This window comes from Athene cunicularia (assembly GCF_003259725.1).
Source record: "Athene cunicularia isolate RWA chromosome 4 unlocalized genomic scaffold, athCun1 chr4_part3, whole genome shotgun sequence".
Lineage (NCBI taxonomy): Eukaryota > Metazoa > Chordata > Aves > Strigiformes > Strigidae > Athene > Athene cunicularia.
In genome coordinates this window covers 12,129,264-12,151,567 of record NW_020799100.1, presented here as the reverse complement: position 1 = coordinate 12,151,567, position 22,304 = coordinate 12,129,264, and the positions used below count along the sequence as shown (strand labels likewise).

The following is a 22,304-nucleotide window of genomic DNA, read 5'->3' as shown; positions in this document are numbered from 1 at the left end:
AGGGACCGGGCGATGGCTGGGGCTCGGGAGGGGCAGCGGGGGTTGCGCTGCGGCGGGCCTGAGGCAGCCCGGGGTGGGGTCCCGGTGCTGGGGATGCGGGAGCCCAAGCAGATAGCTCGCTCGCGTAGCTTGGGTCTCGTTGGGAAAGGCTGCGGGGTCAGGGAGCAAGTCCAGAAGAAATCGTGTCATCAGCAGAAACGAAACTTGTTTTATCCTGGCACTCGCACCTAGTCTAAATGACCCTTAAAGACCAAAGAATTGCCATCCAGTAAACACTGCTGGGGCAGGAGTGTCCCGGGACAGGGCACTGAATCCAACGAGCACTGTCTCCTGTCCAGTCCTCTCGTAGATCATAAGGAAAACTGTCTCCTCAGTGCACCCCATTTCAGTGGAGTTCACAGTCCTTCTCCTGAATTCAGACTTTCCACTCAGGAACTGTCTTCCAGAGAGAAAGGGTCAAACGTGCAGAGGCCAGCAGGACGTTGCACACCAGGGTGGCTGCAGGCACTTGCTGCTCCCATCACAGACGGCTTGAGCCTGAGGAGCTCTGGCGCTGGAGGGAGATCTCCACCTGGGGAGAGCGGCAGGGCTGGGCTGGGCTGGGAAGTCAGGAGCGGGGAGTCAGCGTGGCTGGGAGGCAGAGGAACGGGAATGAGGAGGTGCCTGTGGAAGAAGAGACAAACAGGATGGGGCTCAGGGGAAGATGGGACTGGAAACGTGTGGTGGGGCAGAAGGGGAAGTGGAAGAGACAGGAGCGGGTGTGTGGAGCTGAGCTGTGACGCAGTCAGGGAGGGCTGGGCTAGCCCGTGGTGAGACTGGGGGGGTCAAAATGGCTGTGGGTAAGGAAGATTTACAGGGCTGCTGGGCCGTGGAGAAAGTCTTGTCAGGCCTGTAGGAGCCATAGGGTAAGCATTTATGTGTGAGGAGGTGCTATTCAGCAAGAAGAGTTCTGGGAGCGGGAGAACTGCAGTGGCCAGCAGTGCTCCTCACCCCCTCAGTCTGCAGAGGCCAGTACTCGCTGTGTAACTTGTGATGATGAGGAGCTGGCTATCTGGAGCAGACACACTTCTTCAGGCTGCCAGCTGCTCCACTGTCACATGTGGGGACAGGGAGGGGTAGAATGCTGGAAGGAGGGTATCTTGGGGTTTCATAATGCTGTGTCTTGTTCCTTGGCTAGGAGAGCCCCCCTTTCTGATGAGGAGTCTAAAACGAGCAGCTCCCAGCACTTGGGGTCTCAAGAGTTTTGTGTCAGCAGCAGCCTTTCCGAGGTGAGCTCCTTGCATGTGTGTCTGTGTCCCACAAGGCCTTTCCCTGATGGAACAGGCCAAGCAAGAGCATCTACCCTCTTGGGTCCCGTGGGACTCTTCTCGAGAGGTGCACCCAGGTGCAGTAGGGCAAAGCAGCACTCTAGTTCAGCAAGAGCTGTTTGCCACTTCTGCCTCTGTGTCCTGGGGAGGGCTAGAGAGAAGGTTCTGCCTGCATCGCTAGGAGCCACCTTCTCCCTTCTTGTTGCAGGTGGAGCTCACAGCAGTCAGCAGTGGTGGCAGCAGTGCCCAGGGGCTGGATGCTGATGTCAAGGTGGAGGAAAAGCTTGGACCCAAACTGGAAGAGCAGCCACCTGATCCCAACCCAAACCCGGAATGTGCGGGAAAGACTGTGAAAGACGATGCCCTGGGCCCTCTGGCAAACCAGGGGGATGGCAGAGGGCAGGAGCCTGCAATCCCCAAAGCTGCAGAGCAGGAGAGCAGTAGTGCTGATGCTGCCTGGACACCTGCAGATCCTCACAGCGACAAGGAGGCTGATGCTCCTCCAGCCTGCTCCGTGGCTTCAGAGAGTGAACCTGCTGGGAAGGAGAAAACTACCCCAAGCACTGGAGCACAAGGGCCCAGCGTGCTGGCAGAAGGGACATTGTCTGTGGTTGTCTCTAGCTGCAACACCTCTGCCTCCACTCCCGCTACTTTTACTTTGAACAGAGTGTGCTTTCCCACATCTCAGGCCCCTGCTATGCAAAAACTGCCCCTGTCCTTTCAAGCTGGGGCAGTTCTGAGCCCGAGCCAGTCGCTGGTGTACATCCCACCACCCAGCTGTGGGCAGCCACTCAGCGTGGCTACACTTCCAGCCACCTTGGGGGTCTCCTCCACGCTCACCCTCCCCGTACTGCCTTCCTACCTACACGAGCGTTGCCTGCCGGGCATTATTGCTTCCCCAGAGTTGCGCTCCTACCCCTACACCTTCTCTGTCACCAGACCCTTGGCTTCGGATGCCAAAGTGGTGTCCGTGGAGGTGAATCAGCTTAGCTGCTCTTCACCCTCAGGTGGAAGCGGTACCCAGGCTGCTGCCGAGGGCACTCCCCCGTCCACCGCTGGCCCTTCCCTCTCATCCAGCCAGCCTCCGCTGGCAGCATCATGTGGGAGCGCTGCTCCCTCTTCCGGCACCGGAGCGCACGCCAGAGCCCCGGCAGCTCCCGAGCCGCACGCACCAGGGGCTGCCACTTCACTCTCTCCTCTGAAGTCCCCTCCGCAGCTAGAGCGTGAGATGCTCTCCTCTCCGGAGTGCAGCGAAATGCCCCTTGATCTCTCCTCCAAGTCCAATCGTCAGAAACTGCCTCCACCCAGTCAACGCAAAACACCTCCTATGCCCATCCTCACCCCCGTGCACACCAGCGGCAAAGCACTTCTTACCACGGTCCTGTCCAAGTCCCAGCGCGCGGCCCAGACTACAGGCAGCAGCGTCACCTCGTGTCTTGGCACCACCCCTCCCTTGGTCATCTTCCCCGAGTTCCTGCGCAACGGCGAGCAGGGCTCCTGGGTGAAGAACACCACGCTCATCAGCACCATTCCAGGTACCTACGTCGGCGTTGCCAACCCGGTGCCTGCCTCGCTGCTGCTCAGCAAGGACCCCAGTGTGAGCTTCAACAGAGACCCACGCCACCTTCCCAAGCAGGAGCCCATTTCCATCATCGATCAGGGAGACCCTCGCGGCACTGGCGTTCCCTGTGGGAAGAAAGCCAACCAGGTCAGCACAGAAGGGCAGCAGGATCCTGCCAGGAGAATTCTTCATGGCAGAGTTGCTCCAGGAGCACCTTTGTGTCAGTCCAAGGACATCTCCACCTGGAATACTGGCCAGGGAAGTGTGTACCCGCGATGCCCTGTGAATGGAAAACCTTCCAATCCTCAGCTTCTGCCTCTCAGCTGGTCTCCTTATCAACAAACCCCCCTGCTTTCAATTGGCATCTCCACAGCAGGGCAGCTACCCCCAAACCAGAATAGCTCCTGCAAGCCATCGGGTCCAGGTGAGCTCCCGACGTTCCCGAGCGTGCAGCCCACAGAGTCCAGCACAGCTACCCAGAGCCTGCCAGAGGGGCTGCCCAGGCTCCCACCTCAGGAACGGGAAACTGCGGCCAAGAACAAGAGCTGTCGGGCCTTGCCCAAGCTCTACGAGGAGCCAGCCAATCCAGTTCCGCTGGATGCAGGTCCATCGCTTCAGACCAGTGCTTTGGATGTGAAAGGAGGGAAGGGGAAACTGGACAACCCTGAGAAGAATCAAGAATGTGATCAACCAGAGTCTGACTCCAGTAAGGAGAGCAATGTACAGACTGAGGCTCCCCAGGGGAGCTGTAGCCTCAAACAGGTGGATGCAAAGCCTAAAAACCAAGTGTTAGCAGCATATTTGTCACATGATCTGCCTGCAGCTGGGCAACAGAGCCTGCGAATGATTTCAGAGGTGCCCACTGTGCCCACAGAGAGTCAACACAAGGAGCTGGGCTGCGAAGGCTCCCAGGAGCTACCAGCTGTGGAGCCCCTCCAATGCGTGCGTCAGGTGGATCTGTGCAGGGTCAAGAAGGAGCGAGTGGAGTGTGACATGTCGTTTACTTCTGTGACTTGCCTGCGAGCTGGGACTGCTCCCCAGGCCTTTGCAGAGGTCAAGCTCAAAGGAGCAGGCCAAATCAAGCAAGAGAGCAGCGTACGCTGCAAGTCCAAGCGGCAGCATGATGGGGATGCCAGGCAGACCCACAAGAGACTGAAGTGCCAAGCCCAGGACGGCGAGGAGTCTCCAAGCAAATCGGGGAACCAGAGCGTGCATGGCCGGAAGGTGGGTGGGATGGGCTGGGACTGTTGGGTTACGGCAAAGGTTAGCAGGTGAGATTGGGCGTGAAGAGGGAGCTCTCCCAGGAGAGGGCAGCTGAGTGCACAGGGGTTTCCACCCACGCTCTTTGGCGTCACCTGGCAGTGGATTAGTGTACCCCTGTCTGCAGGTTATCTAGAGCAAAAAATGGATCTGGGGTATCAGAAATGCTGGATGGCACCAGCACGATGAGTGGGGGACAGTGTTTTGTCCCTTCTCCTTTGCTTCTCCAGCTCAGTCAGTCGGCAGCTAAAGCTTTAGTCTGTGTCCTCCATTCACAGTGGCGAAAACACCATGACAATCCGCATGAACTCAGCAAGCGAGAAGGCCGAAGCAGCCTGGGATCAGTGAAGGATCACAACAGCCTCAGGGTAAAGCGTAAGCGCAGGAGGCCAGCAAAGACGGAGTTCCCCTCCCTGGCGCACCGCGGGGACAGCCATGAGGAAGGTACTCTTGTGAATGCAATGTATTCTTGTGGGGTCAGGCTGTCGCCCCAATCCCTGTGGGGCCAAACCGCCACTCCCCTGATGCCAAACAGCCTCTGGAGCTAGTGGCTTCCCATAGCGGGTTGGGATCCAAAATAGACCTGCAGCATGATGCTGGACTGCCCTTCCCAGGCCAGCAGACGTGCGTGCGCAGATCTGTAGCATGTTTTCTCAAGGCTCAGTTTTCCCCACAGGTTACCTTGAGAAGAAGCCCAAAAACAACTTTCGGGATTTCATTCCAGTGGTGCTGAGCAGCCGGACACGCAGTCAGTCGGGTGAGTTGGTGCCATGGGACCCAGGTGGGAGTCCTGGGTGGACCATCAGAGTTTCCCTGTTTAGTTGGCCTTGTGCCTGTTTTTTGTCCTGCCTTGTAGGGTTTTTCTTGTAGATATCTTGGCTTTTTTGTCAGTTAGAAATCCCACTTTGTTGCAGGAAGCATCGCTGGCTCTTCTGCTGGTGTGACGGGAGAGTGTGATGTGACTGGTCAGGAGATTCTACCATTGCTGGAGGAGGATCAGGAAGAAGAGGAGGAGGAAGAGGAGGAGGAGACGTCCTTGAAATGTCGCAAGCTGCGAAAATCCCACAGGACATCACGCTATCACAGTCGCAGGGCCAGGGACAGGTCTCTGTCCGAGAGGAGCAGCTGTTACACGAGGAGGACCCGGGAGCTTCCCTGGAGAGTGGAGTCACCCAGGCAGCTGTGGGAGCCCAACGAGGAGGAGGATGATGACAGCCACATCAAAAGAAAGAAAAGGAGACGACAGAAAAGTCGGAAATACCAGACAGGGGAATATTTGACTGAGCGAGAGGAGGAGCGAGTGGGTTATCCCCACAGGAGGCGAAAATCCAAAGCAGGTACAATCTGGGAAGAGGTTTCTGGTACCAGGCTGGGGTCAACATGAGTTTCTTTGTGTTTTGTTGCTTTTTTTTTGTTGTGTGTGGGATTTTTGAGGTTTTCTTGTGTTTTGGGGTTTTTTTGTAATGATGAAAATCCATCATTATTAATGGCTTGATGTCCACAGCGTGGGCTGCTTCAATTGATCAGCTCTTCTTTCAGAGAAAGTAGTACGTTTCAGAGTAGGAAACAGCAGCTTATGTGGCTAATTAGATACTGATCTTACCCTCAGATTAAGACAGAGGGCGTGGGAAAATGAGAATCGGACGAGGTAGCACAGTGAAATATTTCTGGACAAGCATGAGCCCCTGAGAGTAGCGTTCTGCATTCCTGGCTAAAGTAGAGGGACATGGAGCTATCACAATTCGACTGGGCTTCTTTATGCTTTGTCTTGCTTTATTAAAGCAACTTGCAAGCTTGCACCAGGGAGCACAAGGGAGAGAGGATTAATGAAGCTAGAGCATCTGCAAGTGATGGAGAAATCCTCCTCTGTGGTTTGTACTTACAGCTTTGCTAGGAGGAGAACGCTGTGTCACCTGCCTGCGTCCTGCTCGCTGCTCTACCTCTGATTTTGTGTTTTCTCCCGTAACTGCTCAGACCATGTGGTCAAAACTGCATCTGTGATCTGTTTCCCTGAGGTTTAGCAGTCTCTGTGGTCCCTTCTCACTGTCCATGCAGGGGCAGTTTGAGGCTGTTGGAAGTAAGCCTGGGATTCATCCAGCAGTGCACTGATGTCTCCATGTGTGTGCTGACAGCTGGCTGCTGGCTTGTAGCTGCATCTGAGTGTCCCACAGGGAAACTTCTGTCAGGGTTGCAGAAGAGCATGTCCGAGCCACAGTGTTGGGGGAAGCCCTTCTACCAGCCCTCCATATGCTTGGGCTTTTCTCTTGAAGTTGATGCAGTGCATACAGACCTGTTGCCTTCTGCTTCATTGGTGCTCAGATTGACAGTCCTCAGGAGGGGCTGAGGTGCTGTGAGAAGTAGTAGAAATGGCTGCTATCCTCCCACCAGCTGATCTCCCAAGCTATGTCTCTGCTCTGGCACAGTTTTACGCTATTGCTGCAGTGTCTGGGTGCCTTTGTGAGACTAGGAGTAAGGATTCTGATGGGCTTCCTGGCATTTTCACAGTTCAAAGGCTTTCTCAGGTTGTCCCCTGCTGATGCCTGTTCCAAATAGAGCATGAGAAGGAGGTTTGAGTACAGCAGCACTTGGGAGGATTTTCTCTAGGAGCTTTGCTGCCCATGTTAAGAGTGTCTGTCTTCTATCCAGAAGCCAGTTTCCCTCAGGGACTGCTTGCTTGGCCCTCAATGATACCTGAGCTTCTGTATTTCGGATTCAGAAGCTGTGGCCTAGAGCCATTGCTAGCTTTGGAGATGATGACCTGGGCATTACAGTGGCACTGTAAGCTGGCTGGCAGCCAGAGGAGGGCCAGGGCGCCAGCCCACGTGTTTGGAGAAAGCAGACCATGTGCCCTGTACTAGCTAAAGCATCCACATCATCTTCAGGTATGAGCTGCAGCGATCCACTGACAAGCGCATTGCTTTCGGGCAGAGCGCTTTGATCAGCTGGGCTGGCAGTTCTTCGCCTACGAGTGCGCGCCCTGGAGCTTCACTTCTGCTCGGATGCAGCTGAGGTGCCTGTGTTGATGAGACCACTAAGCCAGTGCTGTTCATGTGTCTCCTTTGGGTACTGAAAAGAGTGAAAACAGATGCAGAGCCCTGCCAGAGCTTTATGTTGGACTCTGGGCTAGAGGAACCCACTGCCTGCCTCCCCTCTGTGCTTGGAGGAGTGATGGAGTCATGGTTTCCTCCTCCTGCTGGGTGTGTAGGGACTGCTGGAGTGTGCCACTTGCAAGCACAGGCCATCCTGTTTGCTGCATGTTGTCTGATGTGTCAGCATTTTACCCCTTTCTCTCCATGTACCGGTCAGAGACTTGGTTCTTCCTTGCCACCTTCCCAACTCTTCTTAGGTTTGAGCCATTTCCTACATGTCTTCCCCACAGCCCAAGGGTGCTCCTCACCGCTGGGAAGGTGTTCCCTGACTCGGACATACATCCTGCCAAGTGAAGTATATTTAACACTACAGTGATGGGCTGCTTTAAAAGCTTTGCACTAAGAACAGAGCCTCTGCACGTTGGCAGAAGGAATCAGGTATCAGGGAAGGAGCACCTCAAGTCCTTGTATACTGCCCTGGGTTAGTTATGAAAATGTCACAATGCTGTAAAAAAGACAAGGATGGTGTTACAGACAGCCCAGCAGAAATCTCTGTCTGGTGATTGCTTTCAAAACAGCAAGCAGGCTAGTGATTGCTGTGTGCTGCCTTCTTGACAAGTATCACTAAAACCTTGCTTAGTTACAGTCTGAGAGTTGTGCATGAGCTTAAAAATGACTGCGATGTTCTGTGTGGTGGGAAGGCAGAACTGCTGCCCCAGACCATGTCCTGTGGGTGCACTTCACTTTGTTCAGAGCAAGAAGATGTCTTGTGTTCCTCGCCCAAGTACATCTAGCATGTGGCACTGTGTCAGGGTCTGTCTAGCCCATGGCTTTCTCTTGACTGTGGCAAGCACAGAGCCTGTGCAGGGCCAGCACTTGAGTGCAGCCGCTTCCCAGACTTCAGCCGCCAGGGCTTCCCCAGCATCCAGAACAGCCAAACTAGAGCTGTCCATGCTCAGGCCTTCTACAGCTCATTTGTTGCCCACGAATTTGGTTAAATCCTCTCTTGTCCTGCTGATAACATCTGTCTTCACTACCTCTGGTGGCAGTGATGCCCTGAAGTTCCCTCTGTGCTGTGCAAAGTCATTTCTTCTGTCTGCTTTTTAACTGATCTCTTACTCATTTTGTCAAGTGCCTGTAAGTCTTGTGCTGCAGGATTAGGTGAACAAGATTCCTTCACTCAGCTGATCCACCCTTTTATAACTTTTTCAAATTTTGGTCACATCCTTCTCCACCTTCTCCAAGGAGTCTCAGCCTCTCTAGTAGAGCAGCTTCTCCACCCCTCAGTTGTTTTAGTTGCCTTTCTCCACTTCCACTCTGCATTTCCTGAGATGTGGAGATTAGAAGAGCACAGCAGTACTTAGGCATGCTTGCTTTGAGATTTTATTTGTGGTTCTGCCTTGACCAAATCCATTTTTCTGTGTGAGATCTGTGGTGTCCCTGCTTCCTAGCAATAACAAGACGTAAGTGCAGGTGTGATGCTTGATGTGGAGAATCTAGAGTCTCAGTATAAAGTGGAAGGTGAAGGTGCTGCTCCTGGAGATCTGCAAAACCTTCCTTGGCACTGGAGGCAGCAATGTCCCTAAGAGATATAAAGTTTTGTTCCTGGAGCTTATCCTTTTGATCCCTTGAACTAACCCACTGGGGTATCTCCTAGCTCTTCACCTAGAAATGAAGTCTTTGTTCCCAAACAAAGTGCCCAAAGCTGTGGATAGAGCCAGGCTTGAGAGGCTCAGACTCTGCAGAGCTGTGTACAGATGCCTCCTCTGTCCTGCGGTCTGCACCGGCCTCTTCCTTTGTAACCTGTTCTATTCTAGCACCAATCATCTGCGCAGAGAGAGGTGTATGGCATCATACAAGTCTGTACGGTTATTTGCTCACAGGGCTTTACTTTCTTCTTGTGCCCTTTGTTTTCCTGTTGCTGTCGTGCCCTTGCTATGGGATGTGCAGGGTTCTGTAATGAGCAAGGCTGCAGCTGTGTATAATGCAAGGAAGAAGAGACTGTATTTCCTCTGAGGCATCCTGGTACTTCCTACCTGCCTGCATATTAATTGAAACTTTATTGTGTGTCGTGGTTTAAGCCCAGCTGACAACTAAGCCCACACAGTCGCTTGCTCACTCCCCCCCGGTGGAATGGGGGAGAGAATCAGAAGAGTATAAGTGAGAAAACTTGTGGCTTGAGATAAAGACAGTTTAATAAGTAAAACAAAAGCTGTGCATGCAAGCAAAGCAAAACATGGAATTCATTCCCCACTTGCCATCGGCAAGCAGGTGCTCAGCCATCTCCAGGAAAGCCGGGCTCCATCACATGTAATGGTTACTTGGGAAGACAAACACCATCGCTCCCAACGTCCCCCCACTTCCTCCTCCTTCCCCCAGCCTTATACACTGAGCATGACACCACACGGTCTGGGATGTCCCTTGGGTCAGTTGGGATCAGCTGTCCCAGCTGTGTCCCCTCCCAACTTCTTGTGCACCCCCAGACTACTTGCTGGTGGGGTGGGGTGAGAGGCAGAAAAGGCCTTGACACTGTGCAAGCACTGCTCAGCAATAACTAAAACATCCCTGTTATCAACACTGTTTTCAGCACAAATCCAAAACATAGCCACATACCAGCTACTGTGAGGAAAATTAACTCTATCCCAGCCAAAACCAGCGCAACGTGCCACTTAATTAAAGGGGAAGATGTGAGAGGGCAGGGCTGGGTCTGTTTTTTTAGGCAGCAAAGCAGTGAGTGTTCACAGACAGCTTAAAGGGGATACACTTCAGAGAGACAGAAAATCCAGGAGATATCCCATGTGGGTCCTGCTCAGCCTTGCAGGTAGGGGAGCGTGCTTTACAGGGAAGTGTGCTGCAAGCTGCACTGTTTTGTACTGGGTTCCCTGTTGGACCTCGGCAAGAGCCTTAGTTGTGTGCAAGCCACAGCTCTCAGTAGGCTTGGTCTTTTCAGACCAAGACCACTGTCTGTCACCGGTTGTCTTGTGTTCATGCTGAGTCCATTCGCGATGGATGGGGAGAATTTGTATATTACTCTGCTTCTACTTACGGCAGCGTCTCCTCCATGGGTCTGGATTTTTGGATGTGTAGCCATCAGAGATCAGCAGTTGGTTTTGCCTGGTGGCAGAGATCTGGGTTGCTGACCTTCAGTGCTGTACCTACAGAAGCTCCTCATTCCTATTTCTCCTTTAGATTTTAGGTACCGGAAGCAGAAGGAGTCTGTGAAGGGTAAAGGCACAGAGCTACGACTGAGGAGCAGGCTTTCCCCTTCCCCCCGAAAATCTCAAGGACGCCCAGACTTTCGGAATGGCTTCTTCCTGGAGCACTCTGACAGCTCTCCTGTCCAAGAAGAGCTGGAGAAACCATCAGGAAAACGCAAATGTAAAACCAAACACCTGGCAGGGATCTGTGACGAGGGGAAGGTATGGCATGGGCTGATGAGGGGAACACAGGTGGGGAAAAGAGCGAGGACTCCTGTTAGTAAGCCATGGCCACATGTGCCAAGGAGTTATATTCCTTTCTTTTCCAGGGGAAAGGCTGCTGGAACCAGCCCAAAATGCGCTCTCTGAAGAAGCCCCAGGACTTGTGGACACTTTGTAAGTCCCGTCGGGTCAGCCCAGGGAGTTCCCCTGAATTGCCGGTGGCCCAGAACGTTCCTCCTGGAGCTCGGCGACTGATTGTGAACAAAAATGCAGGAGAGACCCTTCTGCAGCGAGCAGCTCGCTTGGGCTACAAGGTGAGGTTTGATGCCCTTTTCTACTTTGAGTCCTGCGCTGCCTTGTCTGGGTTTGTGTGTAACCAGGCCTGCAATGCTCTTGTTCCTGTAGGACGTAGTGCTGTATTGCCTGCAGAAAAAGAGCAGTGACGTGAACCATCGTGACAATGCTGGCTACACAGCTCTGCACGAAGCCTGTGCGCGGGGCTGGATTGACATCCTCCACATTCTGCTCGAGCACGGCGCCAACGTGAACTGCAGCGCGCAGGATGGCACAAGGCAAGGCAGTGAGAGGGGAGCATCTGGGGAGGCACTGAGAAGTGTGGGGGCAGGGAGCAAGGCATCTTTTTCAGGATGAGCTGTTGGTCATCACTAGATTTGTCTTAACCCAAACCAGCATTTGCTTTGAGAACTCTTCCTGTCTCTTATTTCAATGACAGTGCTTCTGTCCTTGCAGGCCTGTCCACGATGCAGTAGCAAATGACAACCTGGAAACCATGTGGCTTCTACTCTCCTATGGTGCTGATCCCACTCTGGCCACTTACTCTGGGCAGACAGCTGTGAAGCTTGCCACCAGTGAAGTGATGAAGCGCTTCCTCTGCGGTAGGTGCCAAGCCTGGGGGTGGCACTGCTTCCATCCTTCCTGTCTGGCAGCATATGGGACCAAATCTGGGTGTCAAAGGGTTTAGAAGTGCTTGAGCAGCAGGTGACCGAGTAATTTTAGCTCTGTCCTGTCATGCCATATGTGTTTTTACCACCCAAACTTTAATTATAGAATTGTATACCGCTTTTCAAATAAGATACAAGTCACGTTTCAGTCTTTAATGTGCAAGGAGATGGCAATGCTGTGGTCACACAACTAAAGACAGTTGCTGTGCATGAGGTCTGGAGGCACTGTTCCACAGTTCCTGGTTCTTCTGCATAACTCAAATGCACATATTTTTGCTGCCAAGTAGTGATGCCTTCTACTTGCAGACAGCTCTGCCTAAATGCTCCCTGCCTGCTGTTGTTAGAAAGGACAGTTTTGGATCTCTATGGCCAAGAGTGAAGCGTGCCCACTTTCTGTGCTGTTTGTGTAGAAGCAAGATGAGTGTTGTGGCTTCTACACAACAGCAAGGAAGAGACAGCTACAGTAGTGGTGGTTCCCAGATACATACAAGGCACAAAATCGTCAGTGTTGAAAAAAATCGTGTTTGCCAGCTCTCTGTCTAAGCTCTTCCAGGCTTAACTATGCATGCAGGTGTTGGAGATGTAGTTTTGAACTCAAGACAACCTGAATAACTTTCCAACTCAGTGTTGTCAGTTGTTTTCCCTTTTCAGCTTCTATTTCATGTTCTCAGGCCCAGGGTCATGTTGTCCTCTCTGGAGTGAGGGTGCCCTTCTTGCAAGTTATGGTTCAGCTTTTGCCATAATGCCTAACTGCAGAGCAAGGAAAAGCAGCAGAAGTGAAGTGGCTCACCCAGGATCAATGGATATGCATGCCAGGATCATGCTTTGTCCAGTAGATAAGCATTAACCCTCTCAATTTTTTCTCTTTTAGATTATCTGTCAGATCTCCAGGGGCGCACTGATGGAGATCCTCGAACGGCATGGGACTTCTACAGCAGCTCAGTACTAGGTGAGTTCAGTCTGCACCACTTTATTTACAGCACCAGAGCAGAGAGAAGCAGTGCTAGGAAATGGCACATCGGTCACTGCAGTCTGTCCGCATCCCTCACAGCTCATGTCTTGGAGATCTTGCTGTAATGCTACATGCTGGATACTGCTTCTGAAAGGGACTATTTCTTTGGGAAGCTGCATCTGTGGATCCCTCAAGTAGGCTGAACACAGAATGCAAGATTAGACTCCAAGTGCTGCTGCTGATTCCTGAGGGTCTTTGGGTATCGATCCTGGAGCATGTTATTCTTGTAGCAGTTCTTGTTACTCCTCTGCTAACCAGTCATCAGGATAAAGCAAAGGAAGGCAGAAGACATACTTATTCCTTCAAGGTGTAGAAATAATGAACTTCCCAGTTCCCAGAGCTGTCCATCCTTCTCCTCTGTTTTGGAGGGGAGGCATTCATTTGGGGGAGGCCCTCTTCTTATAATGCCAGGCATTTCCCAGTGACAGCATAACTTGTACCTTTTTCCTGTTGCTTAGAAGTTTTCTTGAAATGATACAGGCACAAGGTCTGCAAGTTGTTCACAGTGTTGCTCAAGTTCCCCCAGGGTCCGTGAACAAAGATGTCCTGGATCTAGCCATGGGCCTATGGCAGGCTGCAGAGTGCCTCCCAACCACTTCTGAGACAGTAGATCAGCACTCTCAAGCCCTTCATAAAGACCTGGATTATTTACACTGGCAAGCTAAAAGGCTGTTGCTTTTAGTTGTTCACCTCTGTCACTTCCGACATCCTTCTAGAACTGAAAAAAATGAGGTGCATATCGAAGGGTGTCCTTGGTAGAGGACTTATCCTTGGAGGGAGGACCCTGATGTCTCTTCATTTCAGAACAGAAGATATTCTGTACTCCTAAGAACGCTTTGTTCATAGGCTTTTGCACCTCAGGCATGCCAAGGAAACTGTTCAAACCACAGCCTCCTTCCTCTCAATTTCTCACTCTTGAAGCTGTCACAATCCTTTAAGAAGAAGCCTCTTTAAAAATATTGCAGTCAAAGAATAGCTATTTTTTTTCTTGTGGTAAAGATATTACCCCTTTTGATTTGTCACTAGTTCCCAGTTGGATTTCTCTGATAAACGTGGAAGGAAAATTGTGTGTGGTTTTGTGGGCAGAGGAGTTTGGCTCTCTTTGCTTACTACAGCATGCTGAGTTCTTGGTTACCCAGAGAGCTCATGTGCTTGAGTTCTAGTATGTGATTATGTCCTGTTCACCAGTGTCCTTTCCTCTTGAAGATCCTGGCATGGGATTGTAGCCTGCCAGTTCTCATGCTCTCTAGGAGATCCACTGCCATATGCAAGTAATTTAGAAATGTGTGATCTTGTTTTTCATGTACCCTAATGCCCGAAATGAGACGGGTGGCTCTTTGGAAAAGCAAGCTGACTGTGTGTCGTTCAAATTAGCTGCTTGTTTCAGTTCTTTTATTTCCACATTCCTTAGATTGTCTTGAAAAAGCTTATCTTGCATCATGTCTTCCAACATTTCTGTCCTCCACCTCTGTAGGCAAAAAGAAAGGGATTATGTTTTTCAGTAAGCAAAACATTCTTGTGGTGTTTCTTGCGGGGATGGAGGGGTATTGGGATGCCATTGGTGATGGCAGTTCACTGCTCACAGGGGCCTTGCTTGGACACTTGGCTAATATGTGGAAAATCTCCACAGGCAGTGCTGGGGACTGCACTGCTTTTCCTTACCCTGGCTTTTTAGAATATTTCTTCATTTGAGGGTGGAAAAAGACTACCTCTCTGTTAAACACATCCTGCCTCTTCCAGTGGGACTTCACGCTAAGTTCTGGCCACTGTGGATGTGTCTCTACTGGGTCTCTGTCATTCACATGGTGCCATCTATCAGGTTTTGTCTTCCTTCTCTCTTGTGCTACCTGAAGTTGGTTAACAAGTCAGACAAATCCCACACTGATCTGTCTGTATCCTTCCCTAGAGATATCATTTCATCCTTGCTGCAGGGTAAAATCCTTCCAGTGTTGGCTGGGCTGATGCTTGCATCTCAGGTACTCCAGACTTTAACAGGTACCAAGTGCATAGCACTTGGGAGAATGTAGATTCCTCCCAGACATGAGAGTGATGATCCCTGGAGAGATGTCAGCTACACAAAATGTTCTGAAACCTCATGGCTTTGGTGTTGCATGTGGGTTATTTTTCTCTGGCTCGGAGAGAGGACGGCAGAGATCCCAAACTGAAGTACCACCATGCTGCTGTCAGAGGATCAGTCACGCTGCTCCTTGCACCCCTCTGCATGCAACATTCCCAGCGCTGCCCTCAGTGCTGCCCTGGGGAGGTTGCGTGGCAAGTTGTGGTGAGGAACTGACTGGGCTGGGAAGTCATCCTTTACCCTACCAGGTCTGTTTTCATCAGGCACAGAAAGGAACATTCCTTTTCATACACACCTAGATCAGCTTACAGCAGTAGTGAAATGGCAGTGTTAGATCATTGTCACTCGTGCTTTGCTAGGCACTACTGCGGGACACTGCATCAGTTGGCAAGAAAGAGCAAGATGCCCGAGCCTGAGAGAAGAGGCTGGTTTCTTTACTGAGTGTCTTGAAGACTTTTGGCTCAGTTACCTTTAACAGTCACCTCAGGTCACCTGGGTCATTCCCCAGGGCAGGGAAGTGCCTGGTTCTGCTCTGGAGTAGCAGAGCTGCTCCCAGCTGTCACAGGCAGCAAACCAGCTCAGCAGACAACAGTTCTGCTCCTTCAGTCATTCAGTCCTTCAAAATTTGCCTTTCCATCAGATCCACCAGCTGAAGCACAAAGCATTGCATGTCCCTCAGGGTGGAGGAGAAATCCCAGGCCCCTGCTCGATCTGTTTCTATTCTTTGAGGCAGGAATGTTGTCCACATTTTCCTTTAGGTCTGCAAATCTCTGGAGGCCAAAAGATAATGAGGGAAGCCAGGGTGTGGGATCTCTGAAATCTGAGTATGGTAAAGTCATCAGCATCTTGCACTTCGTGCGACTGTAGTTTCAGATACAAAGTCCCACTCCAGGGTTTTGTTCTACACCTGGGACTAGCATTGTTGTGCCTGATTGTCTCCCTGCTGCTCTGAAGTGGTACAGGATGTTCCTGTTCTTGTCGCAGCCTTCACTTGGGCTAACAGACAGAACTGAATGAAAAGTTTTCAGGACAGACATTGGACAGTATTGTTGCCACGTTAAATGCATTTAATTTGTTTTTTCTGGGTTGCTCAAGAAATTTGAGGGTTTTTTGGTGATGACATCTGAGCTCTGCCTAGCAGTGATATTGGACCAATATTCATGTCACTTATTTTTGTCCTATTATACATTAAGTTTTGAAGATTTAAGCACCCCATTTTTCTCTTCTTAGGATTTTTTCTTTCCTTGGCATGACTAAGAAATTACTTTATTTTTTCCCTGAGACCCTTTTTGAGCCTCTGTCTCCTGTCATCTGCTGTTGTCTCTCTATTAAAATAACATTCTTGCTGGATCCTGTGTTTATTCATAGAGCAGTATGGTGTGTGGAGCTTTACCATGCAGCACACCGTAAGATTTTTTTGTAGCCTTTTCTCTCATGCGTAGTGTTGAACTTTTGCATGATTGGTGTATTTGCTCACCTGCACATTTGGCCTGAGTTCTCTCTGTAGAGTCTAAACTCTTATTTTCTGGAAGTTTTTGGACTTATCCTGTATTACCTCAGCAGGACAAAAACACTCTGCAAAACTAAGACTATTCATACATCTTAATAATAAAATCCAAGCAGCAAGCTACTTCTTAACAGATGATTTTCAGATTGGTGAACAGGGAATTTCACTGTCTTCAAATGGTTTATGGATCAAGTGTGCTATTCTCCACCTCCTATGGAAGTAGATCCTGTTGAAGCTCAAATACATCCTGGGACAGACAGCTTTAAGCCAGGAATCTGGGGGGCTGATTCTCTGAAGTCATGTTCATTTTTGTTTGGTTGTATTAGTCTGTAGATCTGCTGCACAGTGTGGTGGCACAGCCTTGCAGTCCTTCTTTAGACACAGTTGCTGGCACGCACCACTAGATAACCTGCTGGCGGTTGTCAAGAGTGGGATCTGGGTGGAGAAACAGAGCATGGTGCCTTCCTTCATAGGATCTGTGCAGACAAAGCATCTCGTACATCTACCTCCTTCCTCTCTGGAGCAGGTTCTTGCAGGCTGAGGACAGCTGTGCTGGCAAATAAGAGGGCCTGAGGCTGTTTCAGGGAGACTCTGGGGGTCAGCGTGTGGTTGACCCGAGAAGACTGCCAGTCAGAGTGGTTCATTTTGCAATCAGGCAGTGCCTTGTGTCACGTGCAGGGTCAGTGTAAGCCTGAAAGTTGCTGCTATGGCATAACACGTTCTTTCTACCTAATCTGGTTACTGAGAAGAGCCTCGCTCTACTGAGCAGCCAACACTCACTCAAGAGTTTCTCTGAGATAAGGGTCTGGAAAGAGAGCAGGAGGAGCCTGAGACTTGGCTCTTACAGTCACTGTGACACTGCGGGAAGGTGCCTGCGAGGTGGCGGTGGTAGCTGGTCCAGCTGGGCAGAGAGTGATGAGCACTGGCTGGTGTGAAACTGAGCAATGCCAATGTCTATTTTGTTTGTTGCAGAGGGGAAAGATAGCATTGGATGCGATCTTCTGCTCAACCCTCCAGGAAGTTCAGACCAGGAGGAAGAGGAACAAGAAGCAGACAACTTCATGTTTGAGTTCTCAGACAAGCCACTGCTTCCCAGCTATAACCTCCAAGTGTCAGTCTCTCGGGCGTGAGTATCTTTTCCTGCAGCAGAGAGCATTTGAGTGACGTTAATGCTAGGGTGGAGGAGGAGCTTGCAGAACAGAGCCCTTGAACTCGTGAGGATAGCAGCAGTACAAGAAAGCCTTAGGCTGTCCTCCAGGTGAGGGATGACATGAGATGTTCATATATGGAAAATTCACGCCTGCCCGAGAAACTCTGAGAGCCCAAGCTGACTGTGCTAAGGAGATGGGCCGTACAGTGTTGTACCTGTGTCCTGTAAATCTCAAAGCACTCCTCCAAAGGGAGGAGTCACGTGTGGGAGGAGATACCTCTATCCCTGTTCCACAGGTAGAGACACAGAGGAGTGGAGCTACTGCATCTGCCCCAGGAGGAGGAAATTGCTGCTGCTGAGGCAGTAACATGCCTCCTGTGGCACACTCCCCATCATATGCCATTTCACAATGAAGCATTGCATAGACTCTTTTTTAGAAAAATGTGAGGATAGAAACCACACCTTGTAAGCCCCACATCAGAGAAGCAAGTGGAAGATGCAGGGTAAGATGGAATTTGACTAATTGTTTGACAGACGTCCACCTATGAGGTGGTCACCTTAGTCTCTTGTTGCAGTCAGCAAAGCAGGATTTATCCAAATGAGGGCAGGAGTGAACGTCAGACTGAGATGAACCACTGGGTGTGACTGATCAGCTCTCCAGTGACTGTGGAGAAACCCGAGGGGGACACTCACTTGGATGGGCACTCCCGTGGTGGAGACATGCTTAGAGAAGTCCCAGCCTGGGATTTGTTGCCTGATGGCTGTCACAGCACAAAGCCTGTGAAGTCCTTCAGCCCCTGTTTTAGTCTTCTTGGTCTTGTCCCCCAGCGATAATGAAAAGAAGAGAAAGACTGAGGGACTGTAGGTGAGGGAGGCCTATACATGGGGCAACCAAGCAAGGAAAGATCCTTTTGGTTTAAGAAAGGACTTTGTTTTAAAACAAAACTGAAAAGAAGCACAGCTGAAGCCAGAAAGATAGTTGATTTTGTATTGGCTGCCTGATGCCTGCTGTTCTGTGCCATGGGTGGTCACAGCCCCGGCATCCCATTTGCAGGGAGCAGCAGGTCAGTCATTTCAGCTCCTTCAGGTTAAGAGCGATTTGTGTACCTCAGGTGGTTATTTTCTTTCAAGCTAGGCTTAGAGATAGTGGGTTGAAGGCAGGGCCTTGCAGGAACACAGCTGGTGTCTGCAGAAGTGCAGCTCTCCTCATGCTCCTGCAGAGCTCTGGCTGTGTGATGGCAGGGGAAGCACTGCCTGGGACAGACCCGTCTGTCGGTGAGCAGGAGGGTGCAGTCAGGGTCTCCCCATGCAATCCTGCTGCTTGGCCAGACATGTTCTCCTGCAGTGTGGTGTCCCTGCACTGGGCCTGTCAGGAAGCCTCCTTCTCTCCTCCCTCTGGTGTTGCTCCCAGCCCCATTTTTCTCCAGCGATGGTCAGCAGCGGCTTGCTCTGATGGTTCCAAGTCGATTGTTTCCCCTCCTTCATGGGGAAGTCACAGCACTGGAGCAATCCTCCCTTCTGCACCTCCGGTGACACATTGCATTCGCTTGGACCGCAGAGGGGAGAAAGGTGTCTTGGGAGAGGCAGCAACAGAAGTGCTACTTTTCTGTTTAATGGATTTCTGTGGCTGCCTATTTCTGCCCATCCAGAGGAACATGTGCAGCGCCAGGAGTCATGTCTGAGTGGGAAATGGAGCCCCTGGTGTGGCTTATCAGTGGGTGGGGATGCTGCCGGGACACCTCTGAAGGTGTAATTTTCACACCAATGTCCCTGTCTTGCTTTGAGTGCTTTAAAACGATGTGCCCTGCAAAGCAGTGAGCAAACCCAGGTGCATCTCAGAGCCTTGGTCCTGCATGTGGGGTGTGTCCAGACACTGCAGAGGAGGAGCACATGGAGAAGAGTGCCTGGACCTCCCTGGCAGCGCTGTGTCAAGGCGAGGGCCAGTGTGCTGGCAGCTGGGAGGCTGGCAATGTGCCTGTGAAGCCCTCCACCTCTCACCCGCCATCCTCTTGCCGTCCCTGCAGGCCCTGCAACTGGTTCCTCTTCTCCGACGTGCTCAAGCGGCTGAAGCTGTCCTCCCGCATATTCCAGGCCCGCTTCCCGCACTTTGAGATCGCCACGCTGCCCAAGGCAGAGTTCCAGCGCCAGGTGTCTCTCAGCCAGGTCCTGGCACAGGAGGAGGTGCAGGAGAGCCCCGAGCCGGCGCAGGCTGCTGCAGAGACAGTGGAGCTGGTGCACTATGAGCCCGAGCTGCTGCAGCTGCTGGGTTCGGCGGTGGAGTACCAGGCCTGGAGCAGCTGACGGGGACAGATCTCTCCCTGCATCATGAGGCAATAATAAGGACCAACGGGAAGCAGCCCTCTCAGCGCCAGCAGCAGGGACCTGGGTCTTTGGCCAGCCAGTCCTCCTCTCCTCAGGGTCTCCTCCAGCTGAGGAGAGAGGACCCTTGCCTCCAAGGACTTCCCAGGGCCCTTTCACGACGAGCAGCAGCGCTTGCAGCCATCGGCCCCATCTGGCTACGGCGGGCGATGGAGCCCCTCCACGGGGCTGCGTGAGCTGGAGCTCGTGGGGCAGGGGCAGCTCCGGCTCCGCCAAAGCGAGGGGTGGTGGGTGCCGCTGCCCGTCCCCGCCTGACCCCACGGAACTGCGCCTCTCTGTTTGCCCTCCCCCTCCCAACGTCTTCCATAGTATTTATTTAATTAGTATTTAATTTGTAATGTTTCCTTTGTTTTTGCTGAGTCTGCATCACTGTGATGGTGAGCTCCGGGCTAGGGGATGCGGGCTTCCTCCGGCCCCTCTCCAACACTCCCTGGGGCCAGCGCTGCCCCTGGACCAGCCAGCCCCTGAGCCGCAGACCCGGCGGGGTCATGGCCCTCAAGGGTCGGGCTCTCACACCTTGGCTGCGAGCCTGGGGATGGTGACTTCCCTTAGCTTTGGAGCCAGCTTCTGCTGAAGGCGCTAGCCCGCCAGCCCAGAGCCAGCCCCGCTGCTCCATCCTCTCACCGGCCTCTTTCCTGCATCTCCTTCGTGCTGCTGCTCCCACTCCCCGGCGCCTGTTGCACAGGCAGGCACAGTCCGCGGCCCCCACGCACACCCCACGCTTCTCAGCAGCTTGTGTCCCCACTCGCCCTGGGGTCTCTCACCACTGCAGAACCCCCTCCTTGCCCTGCGCAGTGTCTGCTCAGCCTCGCCCCGCTCCCCGCACCCCTCCTGTGTCACAAGGAGCAGTTCTCTGGGAGACAGCGGGCACGGCGCCCACCGCCCGGGCCTTGGGGCAGGGCTGCTCCGCTCCGGGGAGATGGTACAGTTTTATTGTACAGGTGCTAACAGGACTGAGGACGGGACAATCTTGGGTTTTCTGGCTCTCCCCTGCTCCGCAGCGGGAGCATTGGGTGGGGTTTTTTTTTGTTGGTTTGTTTTTCCTTTGTGTTGTGTTCCTTCCCAGCCAGGGCAGGTGTTCCCCCTTCCCCTTGGACTCCCAGCCGCCAGCCTCCCCTCCTGGGGGCCAGGCAGCGCCTTGTTTAAGCCGAGGGTTTTTTGCCTTTGGGTGTGTATTCTGGTTGCTCTTTCTGATTTCTGTTTTATTATAAGCAGCAACAGGCTGTGGTGTCAAAAACACTGATGTACAGAAAAAACCTGCATCAGGCCCCCTGTCTCCTGCCTGTTCTTCCTTGTCCCATGTCAGATGCCTGCTGGGGGCAGGTTTCCTTGCGTGGTGGCCTGAGCCTGTGGGTCAACAAGGAGAGATGATGAGGCTGCTGCCACGAGCTGCCCGCAGCAGCACTGGGGCTGGGTGCTGGGGTGGGTGTGGGCTGTGGTGCCTCAGCTGACAGCGATGTCTTCTGGCACTGTGGAGCCGGGGGGCCATCGATGAGCCAGAAAAGCTGTTGGGGGGACACTGCTACTCCTGCGAGCACATGGACACCTGCTTCTGGACTTGGGCTGGTAACAGAAGCTCTGTGGCCAAGCCCAGCTGTGCCCAAGCACTGCTGATGGGGGGTGAGCTGGGCCCAGCCCCAGGCAGCCATTCTGTCTGGCTTCACCCCTGCCGGAGCAGAGAGGGCTCATTGGGGCCCTGCTGGGATTTCTTTTGGCTTAGGTTTTTTTTTCTTGGAAAAATCCATATTAAACCCCTTTCCCCCACTGCCCAGCCCAGGTACCCTCCAAGGGTGCAGGGATGGCTCAGCCTCTATACATGCCCAGGCTGTACCTGAACCCCAAAACAGCTCCTGAAGCATGGGGCCTGTGTGCGGGAGGCAGTGAAGGTGTGTGCGGGAGCAAGGGCTGGGGGCACACGTGTGGCTGGCCGGGGCACTGTTGGAGGGGGATGCCTGGGGGCAGCAGTGGGGGTGGTGTGTGCCCATGGTGTGGAAAACAGACACATGCGAGCACACAGACACGCACAAAACTTTTGCAAAGCAGCTGTAGTTCTATGGTGTCATCATCCCTCCGCACAGGGGGGTGTAGCGCCAGAGGGGTGGTGCCCACAGGCAGCTGTAATGGTGATGGGGTGCACGAGCACATCTGGCTGTGGCAGTGAGGGGCGTGGGGGACCTGCACACACAGAGCTGGCCCCTGCAGCAGTGGGAGTCTGCGTGTGCACCCATGTGCCTACGTGTGTGTGTGCACTTCTGTGTGTGCAGGAGGCCACGGCAGCAACATGTGTGTGAGCGCGTGTCTGTGTGTCCCCAGGCTGCTTGCTCACCACTTCCCCCTCAGGGATGGGGAGGAGAAAATAAAGCACAAGGCTCAGGAATCGAGATAAGGACACAGAGGGATGATTCACCCGTTATGGTCATGAGCAAAAGACAGATTCCTTAGGGGAAGAAAAAGAAAACCAAACACCACCACCACTTTAACAAACAGAGTAGGACAGTGAGAATTATAACCACATCTTAAAAACACTTTCCCTCACACTCTTCCCCTGCTCCAGTGGGTGGTCCCTCTCACAGGAGACAGT

The 22,304-nt window shown here is 52.5% G+C and overlaps 1 protein-coding gene across 1 annotated transcript in view; it reads left to right on the top strand.

The window, feature by feature from the left end:
* The window catches only part of BCORL1 (BCL6 corepressor like 1), a 22,548-nt gene extending 1,558 nt beyond the window's left edge, over positions 1–20,990 (top strand). The window contains exons 2-13 of the mRNA XM_026848220.1: positions 1,178–1,268; positions 1,516–4,092; positions 4,407–4,572; positions 4,805–4,885; positions 5,043–5,465; positions 10,407–10,636; positions 10,744–10,950; positions 11,042–11,208; positions 11,387–11,532; positions 12,470–12,547; positions 17,167–17,320; positions 19,369–20,990. Coding sequence (XP_026704021.1) covers positions 1,178–1,268; positions 1,516–4,092; positions 4,407–4,572; positions 4,805–4,885; positions 5,043–5,465; positions 10,407–10,636; positions 10,744–10,950; positions 11,042–11,208; positions 11,387–11,532; positions 12,470–12,547; positions 17,167–17,320; positions 19,369–19,645 — 4,597 coding nt within the window. The 3' untranslated portion in view covers positions 19,646–20,990. The remainder of the gene's footprint in view (positions 1–1,177; positions 1,269–1,515; positions 4,093–4,406; positions 4,573–4,804; positions 4,886–5,042; positions 5,466–10,406; positions 10,637–10,743; positions 10,951–11,041; positions 11,209–11,386; positions 11,533–12,469; positions 12,548–17,166; positions 17,321–19,368) is intronic.
* Positions 20,991–22,304: the final 1,314 nt, after the last annotated feature.